General features: G+C 49.9%; 6 protein-coding genes across 6 annotated transcripts; 5 read left to right on the top strand and 1 right to left on the bottom strand.

Annotated features, from left to right (window-relative positions):
* Positions 1-790: 790 nt before the first annotated feature.
* GMORB2_1593 (uncharacterized protein) lies at positions 791-2,188 on the top strand (the record flags this gene model as incomplete). Its single annotated transcript, XM_035463575.1, has 5 exons — positions 791-931; positions 998-1,028; positions 1,086-1,402; positions 1,467-2,013; positions 2,088-2,188. Coding segments are annotated over 5 exons (1,137 nt in total), but the record flags the coding sequence as incomplete, so codon positions are not given.
* An 855-nt stretch (positions 2,189-3,043) lies between these two features.
* GMORB2_1592 (protein cornichon) lies at positions 3,044-3,725 on the top strand (the record flags this gene model as incomplete). Its single annotated transcript, XM_035463574.1, has 4 exons — positions 3,044-3,147; positions 3,294-3,449; positions 3,513-3,579; positions 3,630-3,725. The coding sequence occupies 4 exons, from the start codon at positions 3,044-3,046 to the stop codon at positions 3,723-3,725; spliced, it is 423 nt and encodes a 140-aa protein (XP_035320405.1).
* Positions 3,726-4,878: 1,153 nt separating this feature from the next.
* Positions 4,879-6,471, top strand: GMORB2_1591 (pre-mRNA-processing factor 17; the record flags this gene model as incomplete). The annotated part of the gene is made up of 1 exon (XM_035463573.1): positions 4,879-6,471. One exon carries the CDS (start codon positions 4,879-4,881, stop codon positions 6,469-6,471), a length of 1,593 nt encoding a protein of 530 aa, XP_035320404.1.
* Positions 6,472-7,211: 740 nt separating this feature from the next.
* Positions 7,212-9,766, top strand: GMORB2_1590 (Fungal specific transcription factor domain; the record flags this gene model as incomplete). The annotated part of the gene is made up of 3 exons (XM_035463572.1): positions 7,212-7,812; positions 8,262-8,685; positions 8,833-9,766. Coding segments are annotated over 3 exons (1,959 nt in total), but the record flags the coding sequence as incomplete, so codon positions are not given.
* A 1,848-nt stretch (positions 9,767-11,614) lies between these two features.
* Positions 11,615-12,232, bottom strand: GMORB2_1589 (uncharacterized protein; the record flags this gene model as incomplete). The annotated part of the gene is made up of 1 exon (XM_035463571.1): positions 11,615-12,232. One exon carries the CDS (start codon positions 12,230-12,232, stop codon positions 11,615-11,617), a length of 618 nt encoding a protein of 205 aa, XP_035320402.1.
* Positions 12,233-16,302: 4,070 nt separating this feature from the next.
* GMORB2_1588 (uncharacterized protein) lies at positions 16,303-17,285 on the top strand (the record flags this gene model as incomplete). Its single annotated transcript, XM_035463570.1, has 2 exons — positions 16,303-16,383; positions 16,458-17,285. The coding sequence occupies 2 exons, from the start codon at positions 16,303-16,305 to the stop codon at positions 17,283-17,285; spliced, it is 909 nt and encodes a 302-aa protein (XP_035320401.1).
* Positions 17,286-17,617: the final 332 nt, after the last annotated feature.

Below are 17,617 nucleotides of genomic sequence, written 5' to 3'. Positions count from 1 at the left end.
CTGTTGTCTCAGCGTCGCATATTATAGCGCGTAGTTGGCTATGAGTACATAATATCATTTCAGACAACAAATATCATCGCACATTTTCCATTACGGAGTCATGAGTGCAAAAACCGGCAGTGATAAAGCCTCTCAACAACGCCGGTTCTGTCGGTCCAACGGGATGAGTATTGCATACAACGCTGAGTAATTACACTCGTTAGGCCAACAGTTCAATGCAATTTTTGTTTGCCTGCCAAATCTAAATTTTTAACTTGACTATTCGTTACGTTAGTAATTCATTATCTGGCGAATTTATACCAGTACTTGTAATACGCCGTAAACTACTACTACTATTAGTACTACTGCTAATGCCACGGGCACACTCTCGGCATCGGTACCTAGACCATCGCTTGTATGGTATGCCCCCAATACCTACCAGTAAAGATTCTTGCCATTGTGTCGTACGGCTTGCAGTATTTGATACGAAAGGTACTGGCAAGAGTGGTAAAGGCTGGGCCGAGTTCCGCCCCACAATAAAAACACCCTGGGATTTCAGTTGTGCGATGGTTGACGGAGGCGCTGAAGGATTGGAGACTTGGAGGGGTTCTCGACTTGTTCGCTCCCACCTGTATTTTTTCCCCGACTTAACTTGTCACGATTACACGCCACCTGTCTCATCCGCCCACACTGCAAATTCAAACTACAACATAGACGTAGCTACAGAAAGGGAACCTATTCCTGCTTACCGCACTAGACAGCGACACGTCTAATCTCTGCGATTCGCCTTTGCTCTCCCGTGCGAGCCATCATGACTGAGCCTCCTGCGAAGAAGAAGTGCCTGGGGGTGGACTGCGAGAATGATGCCGGGTCCCTCCAGTGCCCAACATGCCTCAAAACTGGAATCAAGGACAGCTTCTTCTGCACGCAGGACTGCTTCAAAAAAAATTGGGTACGAAGTTTCTGGCCCTGGTCATCTCGACTTTACCGCGCCCTTGACCTAACGACTTCTCGGTAGGCCAACCACAAGTCCATGCACAAGTCGCAAAGTAATATACCCTGAGCACTCCATCTCTCTACGTGAACATAGGCCTGACCGTTCTTAGACCGCGGCTACTATAACCCATTCCCCAACTTTCCCTTCTCGGGACCTCTACGACCCGTCTACCCCCTCTCCGAGCATCGAACGTTGCCCAAGTCCATTCCTCACCCTGTTTGGTGGCAGGATGGCAACCCCAGATACTCCCGCTCGATCGTGAGCCGGAACAAGGTCGACTTGCTTGACCAGAAGGGTCAGGATGCCATGCGCAAAAGCTGCAGACTTGCCCGCGAGGTTCTCGACATTGCCGCTGCCGCCGCCAAACCCGGAGTGACAACTGACTACATTGACAAACTTGTCCACGAGGCATGCATCGAGAGAAATGTAGGCCGCATACATGCGTCTGTCTGAGGGACTGCTATCAATTTGCTGATTGGATATATACCAGGCCTACCCTTCTCCTCTCAACTACAACAATTTCCCCAAGTCTTGTTGTACATCGATAAACGAAGTCATTTGCCACGGCATTCCCGACCAGCGAGTCCTCCTCGACGGAGACATCCTCAATATCGACGTTTCCCTCTACCACGAAGGCTACCATGCCGATTTGAATGAGACATACTACATTGGCGACAAGGCCAAAGCAGATCCCGATAGTGTGCGCGTCGTCGAGGCGGCCCGTGAGTGCCTGGAAGAATCCATCAAGGCCGTCAAGCCGGGCACCTTGATCCGTGAATTCGGAAACATCATTGAGAAGCATGCCAAGGCAAAGAATTGCAGCGTTATTCGCTCGTACTGCGGCCATGGCGTTAACAAGGACTTCCACTGCGCTCCAAACGTTCCCCACTACGCCAAGAACAAGGCGGTTGGCGAGTGCAAGCCGGGTATGACATTTACTATTGAGCCCATGATTGCTCTGGGCAAGTACAGGGACATCACCTGGCCCGACAATTGGACAAGCACTACCATCGACGGCAAGCGGACCGCGCAGTTTGGTAAGTCAACACTTTCTAGCGGCTGGCGCAAAAATCCCTTCCAACTTGTTCCAAGTACTAATGTGCGCCCACAGAACACACGCTGCTGGTCACCGAAGATGGTGTGGAGGTTTTGACGGCTAGGAAAGAGGATTCACCGGGCGGCCCCATTCCGATGCCTGCAGTTGAGGCTGATGGTATGGCTTGATCAATGCTTAATGGGAATACCTAAAAGCTGGTTGTAGCTTGCGCTTCCCCTTTGGAAAAGCACGTAGGCCTGATAACCCGGGACCGATATATCGCATGTACCAGAAAGTTGCAAAACATCAGCATTTGTGTCTAGTTCAATGCATGAGCATGTAGATAGAAAAAAAAAAAGCTTACGCCCTTGATTAAGGTGAAAGACTCTAATGTTTTGACTAAATTGCTAGCATATATCTGGCGTTCGATATATAGAGTATTATGATTGTAGGTTAATATTAGCATTTTGTGGCCGGAGTCGCCGTGGTGGGTAGAATTCTTCGTTGGTAGGTGACAAAATAATCATGCAATTAACGTACATTTGAAGAGAAATGTCTACCTCAAACCAAAAGCAACTGTTTTTTTCTTTCTGTCAAGCCCCCTTTTATCATTGCTGTCTAGGCTCTAAATAATAATACTTTCGTAGTTGCTGTAAACTGTCCATACCCAAACCCCCGCAGGTTCTAACCTCCTCTGGTAAAGGGTCCACACCTAACCACACGGGCTCGGCGTCCGCCACAACATTTCTTCGCTTTTCCATCTCCCCCCACTCGTCGCCGCTCTCAGCAACATCGCCGTCTTCCGAAGCCGGCAACGGTCATCGTAACATCCTCGATCCTCTCTTGTTCCTTCGCAGAGATTCACCCCATCTTCCGACTACTGTCGCGCTGATTCCTGCCTTCCGAGCGCATTGTTTCGTACATCGACGTGTGACACTACGCAAGCTTCACGACTGCTGTCCATAGCTTCGTCGTCCTCGCCCCCCAAAAGTCGCCACCAATACCCTTTGCAACACCACTCCTAAACCAACATGATGTCTGGAGAGGCGTGGCTCTTTCTTCTGGCGGTGTTGCTAAACGCCGTCAACCTCTTCCTCCAGGTCTTCTTTACTATTATGTACAGTGACCTGGAATGGTACGTAGTAAAAATTGCCTACACGCGCGCATTGCCCCCCTTGCCCTTGTTGCCAGATAATACTTGGTCACGACACTCGTGCACGCATGACACGTCCAGCACAGCTTGCATAAAGAGTATTTCCTAAGCTGACAGAAACTCATTAGCGACTACATCAACCCCATCGACCTGTGCAACCGCCTCAACACCTACATCATCCCCGAGGCCGCTGTCCATGGCTTTCTAACCTTCATGTTCCTGATCAACGGCTACTGGATGCCCTTGATTCTCAATCTTCCTCTCCTTGGGTGGAACATCAAGAAGTAAGCAAAGCGATCTCTCCATCATTCCCACAACCCGATGCTAACCCGAATGCGAAAATATAGGATCGTCGACAACACCCACCTCCTTGACGCCACCGAGATCTTCCGCAAGCTCAATGTTCACAAGAAGGTGCGAACGTGCCATTTTCCTAGCCCTCTGATATACAATCTAACCTCTAGCAGGAATCCTTCTTTAAGCTGGGCTTCCACCTCCTGATGTTCTTCTTCTATCTCTACAGCATGATTGTTGCCCTCATCCGCGACGAGTCGTCGTAAAGGGAAGGTATGATGCCAAGTCGCAGGCTACGGGAATTGCACGAGAGTGCTGAACAAGGCCCACGCCATACCGAATATTCCGAAAGGCTTTCCAGCCTTGTGTGAGATAAAAAGAGATAAAAGGAAGGACAGCTTGGCAAGGATAATTTCTCTCTTAATAGTGAAAAGGGGGTTTAGTTTGAATTTCGTCTCGGGAAGACCGAATCTCACTGTTTGACGAGAGCGGCGATCTCTTGTTACATACTGTTGGCGTTTGGAGCTTCATAGAGCGGTTGCTGGCGAAGGAAATGCACTTTGTTTCCTTGCGGAGCCATGGCGCTGTTTAGCTGAATATGTCTTGGTTGCAATGATGGGATCATGACGAAGAAGGGAGCTTGGACCGAGGATCTCTGGACATGACATGTGTGATGATGGACTGTCATAGTAGTTTCTTATTATTTCTACTTTTTGCACCATTGCTCTTGGTGTGTGGTATTGTCATATACTAGACCATTTAGTAGAGACATGTTAGTAACACCGGTCTCATGCATCACTGTCTTAAGGAAACATAGAAGCATCTAAAACATCTTGAGCCTTATTTGACTATGATATTTCAAGATATTACGAATAGCACTAGTGCTTGACGGGTCACATAATTGTCCGTCCACATACTATAATGACGGTGTTTCGGGGTATTCTTAGTTGACGACGTTTATTTGACCCAAGACTGGGCGGCCATGCTATTCAATAACGTGGAACTTTCTCTATCGCCGCGGTCCTTAAGTTAGGGCTGAAATTCGGCCTGATCTTTTGTCGACTAGTCTGATAGTCCCCCGTCTTTGTGTTATACGGATGCCGACATCTTTACAGAATCTGCCTCCACTGGAAGCATCATCTAGCCTCTAAACCCCGACCTTCGTAATTCCCAGAAAAACCGCTTGCTACTGTAGATTGAAATACTGGAAAACAAGACAAATAATTACTGTTAAACAGCCTCTACATTCGGGCGCTACTCTTTGGGAAATGTGTCCGAACAGGTTCGAATGGCCTTCTTTCATGGCGTCGACAGGATCACGTGATCAATTTTCAGACGAGACTTCCGCTAAACTTTGACGTATGTTTACATCCTACAACGGCAAGACAACAGTACAACAACAAATCACGAATATTCGCCATGGCGAACTTCGGGGAATACCCGCCGAATATGGCGCCTCAGGACGCGCTCATCGTGCGACAACAGGCGGCGCTCGACCACGCTGTTGTTCCGTATTCAGCAGAGGATCTATCACGAGCCAAAGCCGGACCTGCCAATCCGTTCAAGGACGAATCGAACACCATGAAGCGTAAGAATGTCCCAGCAGGCCATGCTGAGGAGATGGCGCTTGACGAGCACACATTTCGAAGTAAACACCGGGCGGTGGAGCGCTTAGGAGGCCCCGGGCGTGAACTCCAGTCTGGGGCGGAAGCCAAGGCCGAAGCTGCTCGAATCCGCAGGGGAAGGGAGGGCAAGGGCGATGCTTCCATCGCAGAGGGCGCGGGAGCATACGTCGGCCCTTGGGCAAAATATCAACGACAACAATACGAGAACATCGGGGAGGACGAAGAATTGGCCAGCGACGAAGAGTACGAAGTTGTTTACGAAGATGAGGACGATGTTGTCGAGAGTGGCACTATACTCCAAGCACCTGCCGAGGCCCTCGCCCGCCGCAAAGAGGTTGAGGCTTTGGGTGATGAGACGACGGTGTTCCATGGAACGCAAGAGTACGACTACCAGGGGAGAACCTACATGCATATTCCCCAGGATTTAGACGTCGATCTTCGCAAGGAGGCTGGAAGCATCACCAACTATATTCCCAAGAAACAGGTTCATGTCTGGAGGGACCACAAGGAGCCGGTCACTGCTCTACGTTTTTTCCCCGGTTCCGGACATTTACTTCTCTCGGCCAGTGCCGACTCGACGGTCAAAATTTGGGATGTCTACCATGACAGGGAGCTTTTGCGAACCTATTCAGGCCATTCAAAATCTGTCTCGGACATTTGCTTCAACAACTCTGGAACGCAATTCCTCTCTGCGTCTTACGATCGCATGATGAAGTTATGGGATACAGAGAAGGGTGTCTGCATCAACAAATTTACGACAGGCAAGACGCCGCACGTTATCAAGTTCAACCCCGACCCCGATCACTCGAATGAGTTCCTTGCTGGCATGTCAGACAAGAAGATTGTCCAGTTTGACACGAGGACACCGGGTGAGGTGGCACAAGAGTATGACCACCACTTGGCCGCTATCAACACAATCGTATTTGTCGACAACAACCGCCGCTTCATGACAACGTCTGATGACAGGTCGCTTCGCGCATGGGACTACAACATTCCGGTCCCTATAAAGTATATCGCGGAGCCCGACATGTACCCGATGACTCGTGCTACCCGGCATCCCAGCGGCAAGTACGTCGCCTACCAGAGTTCCGACAACCAGATCCTGGTCTACGGTGCAACGGACAAATTCCGCCAGAACAGGAAGAAGAGCTATCGCGGACACAACAACGCTGGTATGGGTATCGACCTCGATTGCAGCCCCGACGGACAGTTCCTTGCATCCGGTGACTCAGCAGGCTTCGTCTGCTTCTGGGACTGGAAGACATGTAAGATGTACCACAAGATCAAGGCTGGTAATCAGGCCATTACGAGTATACAGTGGCACCCGCAGGAGACCAGCAAGGTGGCCACGGCCGGACTGGAGGGAGACATCAAGTATTGGGATTGAAGTATGCTGCTTTTTCCTTGATTGATTGGGCGTCTGCATCTTGATGATCTTGAGAGGCGTGAAGCCCTGGCGTTGTTTGGACCTAGTCACTGCAAGAGAATGGCATTTGACGAGCTCAAAAGAAACCTTATATGTACTAAATTCATCAGGACCCCCCCCTAACATATTTGGCTGTATCTAAGAGTTGGAGGAACGGCAGCAAGGGTTATAGTTCAGCATTGGGGCCGGACAACGCGGAAGATGGAAGCATGGCTGCAGGGAATGGTCAATGTACGCTAACGACTCATGTTGTATGGCCAATACTGGGGTGATTGATAATATGAAGCCAGGAAATATATATCATCATTGGTCAGGGAGGCCGTAGGGGAAGTTGGCATCCGAGCATCGGTGGCGGGGAGGCGGTTGAGTACACCCGCGTACGGAGTAGTCCCCCAACGTCGCAAGATTTCATGTCCTATTTGAGACTATCAGAAGGCACATATGACCTCGCATTACCAGAGGATAACTTTTGTTTCGTTTTGTCTTTCAAAGTAGTATGGTAGGCACGAGAGCTGATTGTATAGAAGGTGCGGGGGCCCTGTCTACTCAACACTTGTATCGCAAATTGTCGTCGTTCTCCTCTCAAGCCCCTTCCTACTTCTTCTTATCTGGTTCTTCGCAGAATAACAAACCAGTGGACTCTGGAAGCCGTCCGGCCTACAAAATAGAGAAGTACCAAGACTACGAAGCAACGAGTCACCATGTCTGCCGAGGTGGCTGTAGTTCCATCGGAGACAACAGTATCTGGTGATACTCCAATTTCCGACTCTACCAGAACGAGATTCAAAGCGCAAGGGAAGAAAAGAAAGCGAGCACCTAAGGCATGCCTGTCATATCGCGCAAGAAAGGTGAGGTGCGATGTATCCCAACGGGGTCGGCCGTGCATGAATTGTTATCTCGACAGTGAGATGTGTGTCGCTACCAGCAGAGCTTCGAGACTGTCAGTTTTTGTTTCCAGGATATATATTCTCCTGCTGGGGATCGTGGTCCACCTAATTGGCGCCTTCATCAGTCAACGTGCTCAGCACGACTGCGAGAGTTCTCAAGTCTCGTGCCCTTCTTTTGCTGCTCTGAATACATCCAAGAGGCCCTCAGCTGAGGAAGTCGTCAAGTCAAGGCCCGATGGGCTCCCCATGCTGAATTTAGTAGAACAAATTAATAATGTTGTGGACTTGGCCGGAAACGGGGCGCTTATGAGTAACAATGTGGACCAAGATACGGAAACAGAAGCACATGGTGATATCACCAATGAAGGAGTAAGGTCAAAGAGACCAGGAGACGAATTTCAGACAGCGGCACCTGGTAAGTTCGAGGAATATGTATATACAGAAAGACAACTCTGATATTGGTCATGGGTATAGGCAAGAAAATTCTACCAGCAAGATCACTGGTGAACAACAGTTGGATTATGGAGAGTCATCTTGGACACGACTCGGATATTGTCTATTCATACTCATTGTGAGCAGCCTCTCCAATATGCTCCCACAAGGCGTCAACTTCCTTGAGTCGTAAGGATGCCTACGTGTGCCTATGAAAGCCCTCATGGATGAGTTCCTCCAGCAGTACTTCCTCCATGTCCATCCACTGTTACCCCTGATCAACGAGGGTAATTTCTGGGCCATTTACTGCGACCTTGGGGATAACACATCCTCCAAGGATGACCGAATACCTCTGTTCCTATTCCAAACCATACTGTTTGCCTCGTGCAACTTTGTCTCGCGGGCTACCATCAAGGCTCTAGGACACCCCAGCATACGTGCGGCAGGGGCATCACTACGCTGCCATACCCATCTTCTCTGCCACGACGCACCTCCTGCAACATTCTAGGCAGAACACACTCAAGAGACTATGGTGGTGCTGCATCATCCGTGGCCGCACACTGGGCCTGCTCATGCGAAGACCTGTTCAGATCATGAGGGCCCATTTCGACTTTGACGAGAACCCTACGCTTGAACTGGTCGGTTTGGCTGACGAATTCGACAAGTCGAGGCTCTACCGGCCTGGAACCAAAAGGTTCCTGACCGAGATTCTGGCACAGATCGTCGAACTCTACGCCGTTTTGATGTACATTTCGATGCTCGTCTTCCCGCTCGACGATACCCCGGGTTGGGGCCGAGAAATGAAGCCCGAGGACTCTGCACACGTTCGAGACTGTAGATCCACCCTCAGGAGATGGTACAAGGATGCGACACTTTGACTTCTCCTATTTGGAGGAGGAGGATGTAGCTCAGTACCCACTAGAAGCAACGACAGCAACAGAGAGTGCCGCCACGATTCGGTGATCCTGTACACCAACCTAATGTACATGTACTACCATTCTAGCCGCCTGGTCCTCTGTCACCATGAGGTTCTTCATCTCGCCATCCTACAGGTAGCACCGAGCGACAAGAACACCGTGTCAAGGGATGTGTCCGTTATATACGAGAATCAACACGAGCTGCAGGACGCTGCCTCGGGTGTCACTGAGTGCCTCAAGGAGTTTGTACAGCTCTGGCTTGCACGGTGGCTGCCTATCTCGGCCGTTGCATGCATGACACTGCCCCTGGCGCTCAATATTCTAGATGTGAAACTCTCGGCGAATAAGAAAGAAAAGAACAAGACACTCGACTCAAACGTGGCATCTGATTCAAAACAGCACAGGCTCAACATCCTCATCGAGGCTATGAGGACATACCAACCTCAGTATGACGGCGTTGACTGGGTCAGCGAGATTGTTTGCCACATTGCCTACCTGGCTCAGTTCGGCGGCAGGAACCAGGAGACTAGTGGGCTGCAGAATGGAATCAACGACTGGACCGACATCATTGCCTCTCAGCCGGGGTGGTATCTCCGCCTGGCCCTGTCCCTGGACCTCAGTCTCAGCAAAAGCAGGCTGCCCGAGGACGGGGACTTTCCCGTCAGCCTCCGAGGACTGTTCACCGGGAGGTTCAGTCCGCTGAAGCCGCATATCGGTAGTACCTACGGGGTCAGTAATAACGGCAAAAACTCTTCATCATTGATATATCAGGGACGAGCTCGCAATAGTGACCTGTCTGATGATTCTCAACCGTCATCATCGGAATCACTCTCAGACTTGCAGAACCGCTCCCACATGACAGTGACTGAAGCCCCTACGAGTACGAACACCCTTTCGTCCGAGGGACTGGGCATGTTCGCCGTTGGCGATTCATCACCCAGCACAAGCAATGAATTTTGGGGGCTGTACATGGACGGACTCTTGCCCGACATACCGGAGCAATGGATTGAGAATCTATGGGGTGAGATGGGGGGGATGTCAGACAAGGCGGACAGAGACATGGCTCGGGTTCTTCTAGAGGCATCGAAAGACGGAGGGTTGAGGAATGGTTCATTGATTGATCAATTGGCGATGATGTTGTTATATGGAAAACGTCAAGAGCTGCGAGCGTACCCAGTTGAAGATAAAACAAAAAGGACCTAGTCTAAGCCCATGCGTGGATGCAGTATAATGCAACCTTGTAGTCTATATGCCTGTGTGCGTAAATCTACCACTGCTCCGCGGGGCCGCCACATCGTCATGGCCAAGACTAGCACACAATGTACAGCTGAATTCGTACCGTATATACAGCAACTCGGGGATGAGATAGGTTCCATAGCAGACGGCCAGTCCCGTCCCAGGCCTTATATACTCTGCGCACACGAAGAAAGAAAGGTACTCCGTGTCATTGTCGTACATAAAGTCGACGCTCCGGCTAGGACAGCAGGCGTGGTTAATCGATATACGATGGCGAACATACCTTCCTTTCCCGGCACGGTGGAAAATCCGTGCACCGTCAGCACTCGCTATATCTGACAATAAAGGGAAAGAAGAAAATACGGTTCTACTCTTTCTACGGACGAATAGGTTGACCAGATGACCTTTAGATCGTCCATCCCCGCCCTGAAGAGATGGTTGCTATGCAAGCTGAGGGTAACATCATTGGCACGACTGTCCAGTCTCTTGCAGTCCTCGAATAGATCGACTCCATTGAATGTGGACTCAACTATGGCCTCTTCGACGAGTCTCACGTCCCCCTTGCGGAGAGGCCGAGTGGCCACGGCCCCGAAGCCAGCGACGTCAGAGCGTCGGACGGCGAAGGATGAGTTGGAGAAGATGGGGTCCAAGGTGAGTCTGTCTACAATTCCATATCGTGTAAGGCGCAATTCATCACCACTTCCTGACTCTGGCACTTCTTCGAGCGCCTTATCCTCGACCGATGTTGATGGCGTTGCTGCCAGTTCGACCGTCGTAGTGCTGGACGGTGACGATAGTGTAGTCGATAGCGGCGACCGGGGATGGGGATGTTTGTTGAACCATGATTACATGGACAGGGTACGAGTCTCTTCACTTTTTATTGTGTGAAAAAAGATAGTATTTATTTGTATCGATTCTGTATTGGTTCAGTTTGGGGGGGGGGGGCAGTTGTTTACGGCTGCTAGGCATATATAAGAGAAGTGAGTTGGTGGCCCTAACGTCTGTGACAAACATCTAGGTTGAGACATACACTCACATGTAGTATTAAAGTAGTATCAAAGGATGGAGAAGAGCGAATCATTGTTAAAGCTGCGGGACCTCTCCCAGAGGGTTGCATAGATGCCGAACAATATTCATTATCGTCTTGCTTGTGGCTTTTCACAGCCGAGCAGCTAAGTGTGCATGGGAGATGAGACGGATGAGACCCTTTGTCAAAGACTCTCTCCCCTTATCTCCTTAGGGTTCTTCATCCCAAAGTCAAGAGTACATGTAATATTCGCCTATGGTTCCTTTTTCTATCTTGTAAATCAACAACGCCAGACGCTAACGGTAAATAAACCCCTAAATAAGATAGGGAAAAAAAGCAGAAAAGAAAAAAAAGCAATTCCCGAATAATATATGCAACCCATGACCCGACCTTTGCGTGTTGTAAATGATATGAAAGAATAGAGAAGAAATGGAAAGAGAAAAAAAAATGTGCCTCCAGCTTCTTAAGATGTTTGCCTGAGCAGAAGATCGGAAAAATGACGAAGTATTATTGACAAGTTTGCTCGCTCCCACCCGTATGGATGAGTGTAACAATAGGAAACAGGATGTTGTTTGTGACACAACACACCTGACCATATGATGGTATCAAACTCGGGACAGTCGAGGCGTGGGATAAGCAAAGGGTGCAGGCGATGGGAACTTTTCGAGGGCCATCTTCCTTCTGGGACGGAGGGGACAGTCGCCGGAGCATTCGGGGCAGCGGAGGACACCGGGCTTGGGCCATATTCTCCAGCATCGGCAGACCCAGAGGTCCCGACCCGTTTTGGTGGTAAGGCAATCGGAGGGTGCGTGAAGGGCGGTACGGACACCGCAGTCGATACAGAAGCGGCGTAGGGGTACGAGGGAGTCGAAGCGGGTGGGCTCCTTTTCGCGGACGACGCGGCCATGACAGTCAACGTAGGCGAACTGGGGTTGGAGGACGTCGAAGCAGTCCGGGGAGCGGACTCGAAAGCAGATGTAGCACTCGAAGTTTCCAGGGTGGTACTCCTGGCCCTTTTCGCTCGGACGGTGCTGAGGGAAGTCCTTGGCCGCTCTCATGACGAATTCGAGCTTGTCGAGTGGGTCGGCCATAGTCTGGGGATCGACAGTGCGATGGAAATGGCGGTTCGTTGTCGACAGGTGGATCAGAGATTGGTAGTCAAGCTTAGAGAAGACGATTCTCTGCAGCTCGATAGGCAGATGCTCGAGCGAAGTTGGCGACATGTTGACGGTGATGTTGGTTTTGATAGCTGCTGAGACCGTTGATTTTTCCGTATGGGCGCGTGCGTCACGTCGAGAAAAAGCTGGAGAGATAGATATTAAAAGAGAAGAGCAGGAGGGGAAAGAGGAGGGGACAGAAGAACAAGAGAAAGAGAAAGAGGGAAGGGGTCTATATTGATGACAATGACAATGAAAGTATGAAGCGAGGCTGGCCAGTGTTTCGTAGAGTCTGAATGCGAGAGTGAAATGGAAAGAGGAAGAAAAAGATAAGAAAGGAAAGGGAAGGAAAGGAAAGGAAGGAATGAATGGAAGAGGATAAATGGATGGTCGGTTCCTTTTCTCGGGGGTGTGAATTATTATGTTGTCAAAGAAAAGAACATTTGATAGAGGGGCGAGGGCACACACACAAACAGACGCGCACACAGAAAGATGTACAAAACATGCCCCGGGGAGGAAGGAATGTTGAAAGACGGAAAGTGATATGGAGTTTGTCTAGGATGTGGAGGGCCCGGTATTTGACAAGGAACAGAGAAGAGAGATACTTGTAGATAGAGAGGGGAAGGGATGTAAGGTAGTGAAAGAAGAGCCAGAACAAGGTCTGGTGGATATATTTCAGCGTAGAAGCGTCATGATGAGATTCATGCCAGACAAAAAGGGAGGAGGCTTCAGTTTTTGTCTTCCTGCAAAGCCTAGAGAAAACCAAGTTTATCGCGTGGGAAGAGAGCAAGAGAGAGGGCAAGAGGATTAAGAGTGTATGAAGCAAAGAAGGCTGAAAGGGGTAATTCGATGTAACAAGAATGCTGATGGTTTAGTTTGATGTAGGGAGGAAGGATACATACGACGGTACGGAGTAATAATACTAGGTGTGCTAATATTAGTAGTAGCTTAGCAGAGACTATAACTTTTGGGACGAGTCGAACAGAGCGTGTGTGGCTTCTCTACAGCAAAATGTGATATTTACACCCCCTTTTCTCCTCTCCCTCCCTCTTTCTGACTCCTCCACAATCAAGGCAATATTATTCCAACATGGATAATGGCTGCTTTTCATACGACAAGTGAAGGGGAAGGAGGAAGACTTATGTTTTCCTTTCACCTTGCATACAAGGGTCGGTCGGTCCCACTCTCTGCACCTTACTCCTACATAACGAACGTATGGGCGAAAACTTGAATGGGATGATGTGCACGTCAGTCTGCGGCGGGCTGTCTGAGGTTAGTCGTCTCTGTTGGGTCAGATGAGACATAGAGGCCACCGGGGAGAAGAGAATCAGCCCCCAGGGTCGATTGAATGGATGCGAAGCCTACAGCGAGCACACATACCGTACAGATAAGTATCATTAGATACTCCGCAGTCGTAATACTCTGTAATAATTGGAAGGCAAGGATCAATCGGGATATGGCATGCGCATCCATCTCCGGTATGTCGTACCTGCGTGTCGGGATGCCGTTTTTCTCACTCATTCACATCATTTCCGGTGACGGCGGATAGGTGGGCCGAAAGTGAAGACGGCTGGGGCGTCGAGACTCGTTTTTTCTTCTCAATTTCTATGTGCTTGTTTCCCGCGCTGCAGGGACGGTGACAGAATCCTGGCAGGGATTAGATGGTCAGGATACCTTGTACGTCAACGTTGGACGTATCTGTACGAGACTACGAGCATCAATACTCCGCATTACTCTGCACGAGCAGTACATCGTGGTACCGTAGTAATCTGCCTGTTATTGTCAATTGCGACGACTGCGCATGTACAGATTACTCGTATATTAGTTCTCTACGTAAATAGAACAGGTACCCAGCTGCACGGATCCTGCCCATTGCCTGGGTCTTGGCGCACCTGGAAGGCTTCTATAGATTGTACAAGGTCCCTTTTTAATTTAATCAACGACATCTGTCTATTCTTCTGGATACTTCCCCTGCGATGTCCTAATGCAACTTGGGCGGTGCCTGACTAGCAAAAGTAAGGTAGTCAGTCGTACGGATGGATAGAAGAGGAGAGGAAAAGGCTCCCTTAAAGCTTCGGAGCCTACAGCCGAGCCCCAAAGTGTGAGACAGAACACACATCCAAATATGGTCTTCTGCAGGGTCGTCGAAAGAGGGGAGGTTGGTCGTCCCAGAAGTGAACGGGGCAAAGTACGTCCGTCGTATTGTCAATTCTCCCTCATACAAGCACTTCAATGTTTCTTCGCCACCTGAATCGTCAGGAACTGAATGTTCCCTCACGCCGAGAGAGGATGAAGCAAAAGGGGGGGAGAGATGTTGAAGAAAGATGACATGTGAGAAATTACTGCATTATAAATACTAGGTACAAACGTCTTCGACTGGTACGAGTACTCGTAGACAGGTGACAACTCTGTACGTACCGAGAGCGTGAGGATGGACGGTGAACACGAAGATGGTACTCCACTCTGTCCAGGTCCTTCCATGTGCATTAGATTCGTCTGTGTTCGTCCTGTTACCTCACAAAGGGAGAGACTTAAAGAGACGTTGAGAAATGTTTCTTATCTTGGTCTCGTTTCCATTATTCCCAATTTTCATCATGATGTAGCTTTTACTCATACTCATACTTGGAAGGAATAATACTTAAAGCCCTTCTGCAACGACACCCATCATTCAATCAATGCCATTGCTAGTATTGCCAATGTAAAACTCCGTAACCCGTTAAACCTTGTTCACTGTATCTGTACATGCTCGTCGTACATCACAGGGATCCTGGCACTAGGCCCATGGCCTATGACCCATGACCCAGGTCAGTCAGGGTCAGAACAAGCGGAGAAAGATGGTTTGTTCTCGAAGCTGGCAAGGAAGGGAACAGGGAGGGATACTTGTATTAAATACTCATAATAATCCGAGAAGTTTAATATTACAAGACATCCATCTAGCGTAGAGAGAAAGAGAAATATGGGAGAAAGAGAAGAGAAAAAAAGGAAAGAAAAAGAAATGAATCTTACGGAGCCACTGAATGCACGACAGCACGTACGAGTCGTGTGCGTGCGTATTACATGCATAGCCGTATGGGTTCTGCATGTGCCTTTATGTCGCAGATCTCCATCGCCTAACCTCGATTTTCCTTGCTTCATAATGCTTGCATGCCTGGGCTAGGCCAAGCTCTCCCTTCGTGCATCTCCTGCCGGTTTGAAATACTCATTGCATTTCCCTCCAAGTGATGCATGACTCTACAGCAATAGCGCACGGCGCCTCCACCACCAAGCAGATTCACGATACATGGCCACATATCCATCCATTCATTCGTGAATCCACGACCAGTCGATCCTAGACGAATGGTCACATTGTGGGAAACGCCCGGGCAAGGAGAGCTGCCATGTACGTCCATTTCAACGGTTGGATAGCTCCATGGATAGTTAGCACTACCAGTAGCTTGCAATCGTACGAATAATGATGCCAACGGCTTGGGAATCCCGACAATCCAACCTCCTGCAGCCAGCCTCCCAGATTCAAAATGGGTTGAGATTCCCCAAGCGAGCAAAAGAGGCGACCCACTCACACTGTACGGACCCGTCCGCTGCTTGCTAGACGCAGAGAGACAACATTCAATCGTCCCGTCCCGCCATCTACTTACGGAGTACGGGTAGAAAGTTAAAGTGTTTGTTTTGTCAGGTAGGAGGACATGACAGGACAATACACAGTCAGCAGTGCAGGCGCGTGCGCCGCGCTCTTGTTGGGGGAGGGACGCTCGTCATCCAATCGACTTATTTGCTGTCGCTTACCGAGCATTGCTAGATAGTCGACTTGACTCCGGCGGACATTAAGCGCCTGTTGTAAAACCCAACCGCAACTGCAGACCCTCCCATTCGCTTGGGCTACATTACTCGTTTTGTTTCGCATCATGTCTTGTCAAGTTATGTGGTTTTAGCCGCGGGCACCGACAGCAGCAGCAACTGGTTGGTTGCAGTGATACCAGCCAATCTTCTTCACCTTGACTCTCTTGGCTATGTCTTTGTGACGACTTCCTTCTTTAGATGCTGTCATCTTCTTTCGTTCTTTCTTCTTTCTCTTCCACTCTACACAACCTTAATACACCCAACACACTCTTTTTCCAGAGCAGAGCCACCGACACATCATGGCGAGCCTCTTCAAGGATGCTCCGTGCACCGACCCCCCCAGTTCTACACCTAGCGATGCTGGCGTTGCAGGTGCTGGTGTAAGTTGCGCCTCCATGGGCAGCACATCTCAGCCGCCCTGCCTAAGTTATGCTAACGAATGGCTTCCTCATAGATTCTCATCTCCTTCATCATCGCCGCAGCTGTGGCCTTGGTTCTCTCCATGTCCCTCATCTTCTCCGAGTCGCGCGGCAAGACGTCGACAGTCCGCCGCAAGCTGCTAGACGGCTACAGCGACTCGCAGCTGCTGCAGGGCATCGGCATCCAGAGTGTCGGCCTGGCCAAGACAAATACCCTCGTGCCCTATCACATTTTTCTTATCTGGATGATGTCGCTGCTCGCCACGGCCACCCATAACGCCACCCTGCTAGCTCTGGTCCACGACTACCGCCGTGACTGGGTCATCCGCTGGCTTCGTCAGTCCCTCATGTTCGTCAACCTCGCTCTGTCATGCGTACTGGGCGTCTTCGTTCTTCAAGCCGTGTCGAGAGGCCTTGACGATGAGACGCTACCCATCGCCTGCGTCTGGAACTCGGAGACCCATGGCGGCTCCCGCTCGAGCACCGTCGGTCTGTCATACGTCGGCACCGTTATTGTCATCATAGGAAACTGCGTCGTATTCGGCCTCGCCACGTGGTACCTGCACGCTCGTCAGCGTCGGTTTCACAACGCCGTACAGCTTGTCGGTATCATCCTCATGGCCGCTATCGCCATAGGTGCAGCTGTTCGTATCGTCCTCCTCTCGCAGGCCTTTGGCCACCCCTCAGTCAAACTTACCGACCAGGGTGAGAAGGAGTGGAGTTTCGGTCAACTCCTCTCTGTACTACTCCTCATCCTGCCGCTCGTCTCCATCGTCGACATCTACCGCGGCGAGGTCAAGCTTGCCGACCCTGTCGAGTGTGATCGCGAACCCATTGACGACGGCGACGAAGTCAAGGCGTGACCAGCGCCCCTGCAAGGGTGGCGCCAGTTTAGGTTCAGGAAAGAAAGTTGAAATGTGGAATACGAGATATCCATACCTGATCTTTAAAACATATTGTTTTTTCTTTCCTTTGTTTCCTTTTTCATAGACATCTACGGCATTCCCTCGTGGCTATTACCAGTCAAGTCGGGCTAGCATACATACAGGCGCACTCATATATCCATTCATTAGCAGTTCAAATGTCAGAAAGCATAGCAGTATGAGTCATGGAAGAATTTGTATTCATCTCCTGAAGTGGGTTTTACGCCATCTATCTGTAATCGTGCTAAAAATCGGCCATACGACATAGGGAA

This window comes from Geosmithia morbida (genome assembly GCF_012550715.1).
Source record: "Geosmithia morbida isolate 1262 chromosome Unknown scaffold_10, whole genome shotgun sequence".
Taxonomy (NCBI): Eukaryota; Fungi; Ascomycota; class Sordariomycetes; order Hypocreales; family Bionectriaceae; genus Geosmithia; species Geosmithia morbida.
Note: the sequence above shows the minus strand (reverse complement) of the source record. Positions and strands in the feature narration are given on the sequence as shown.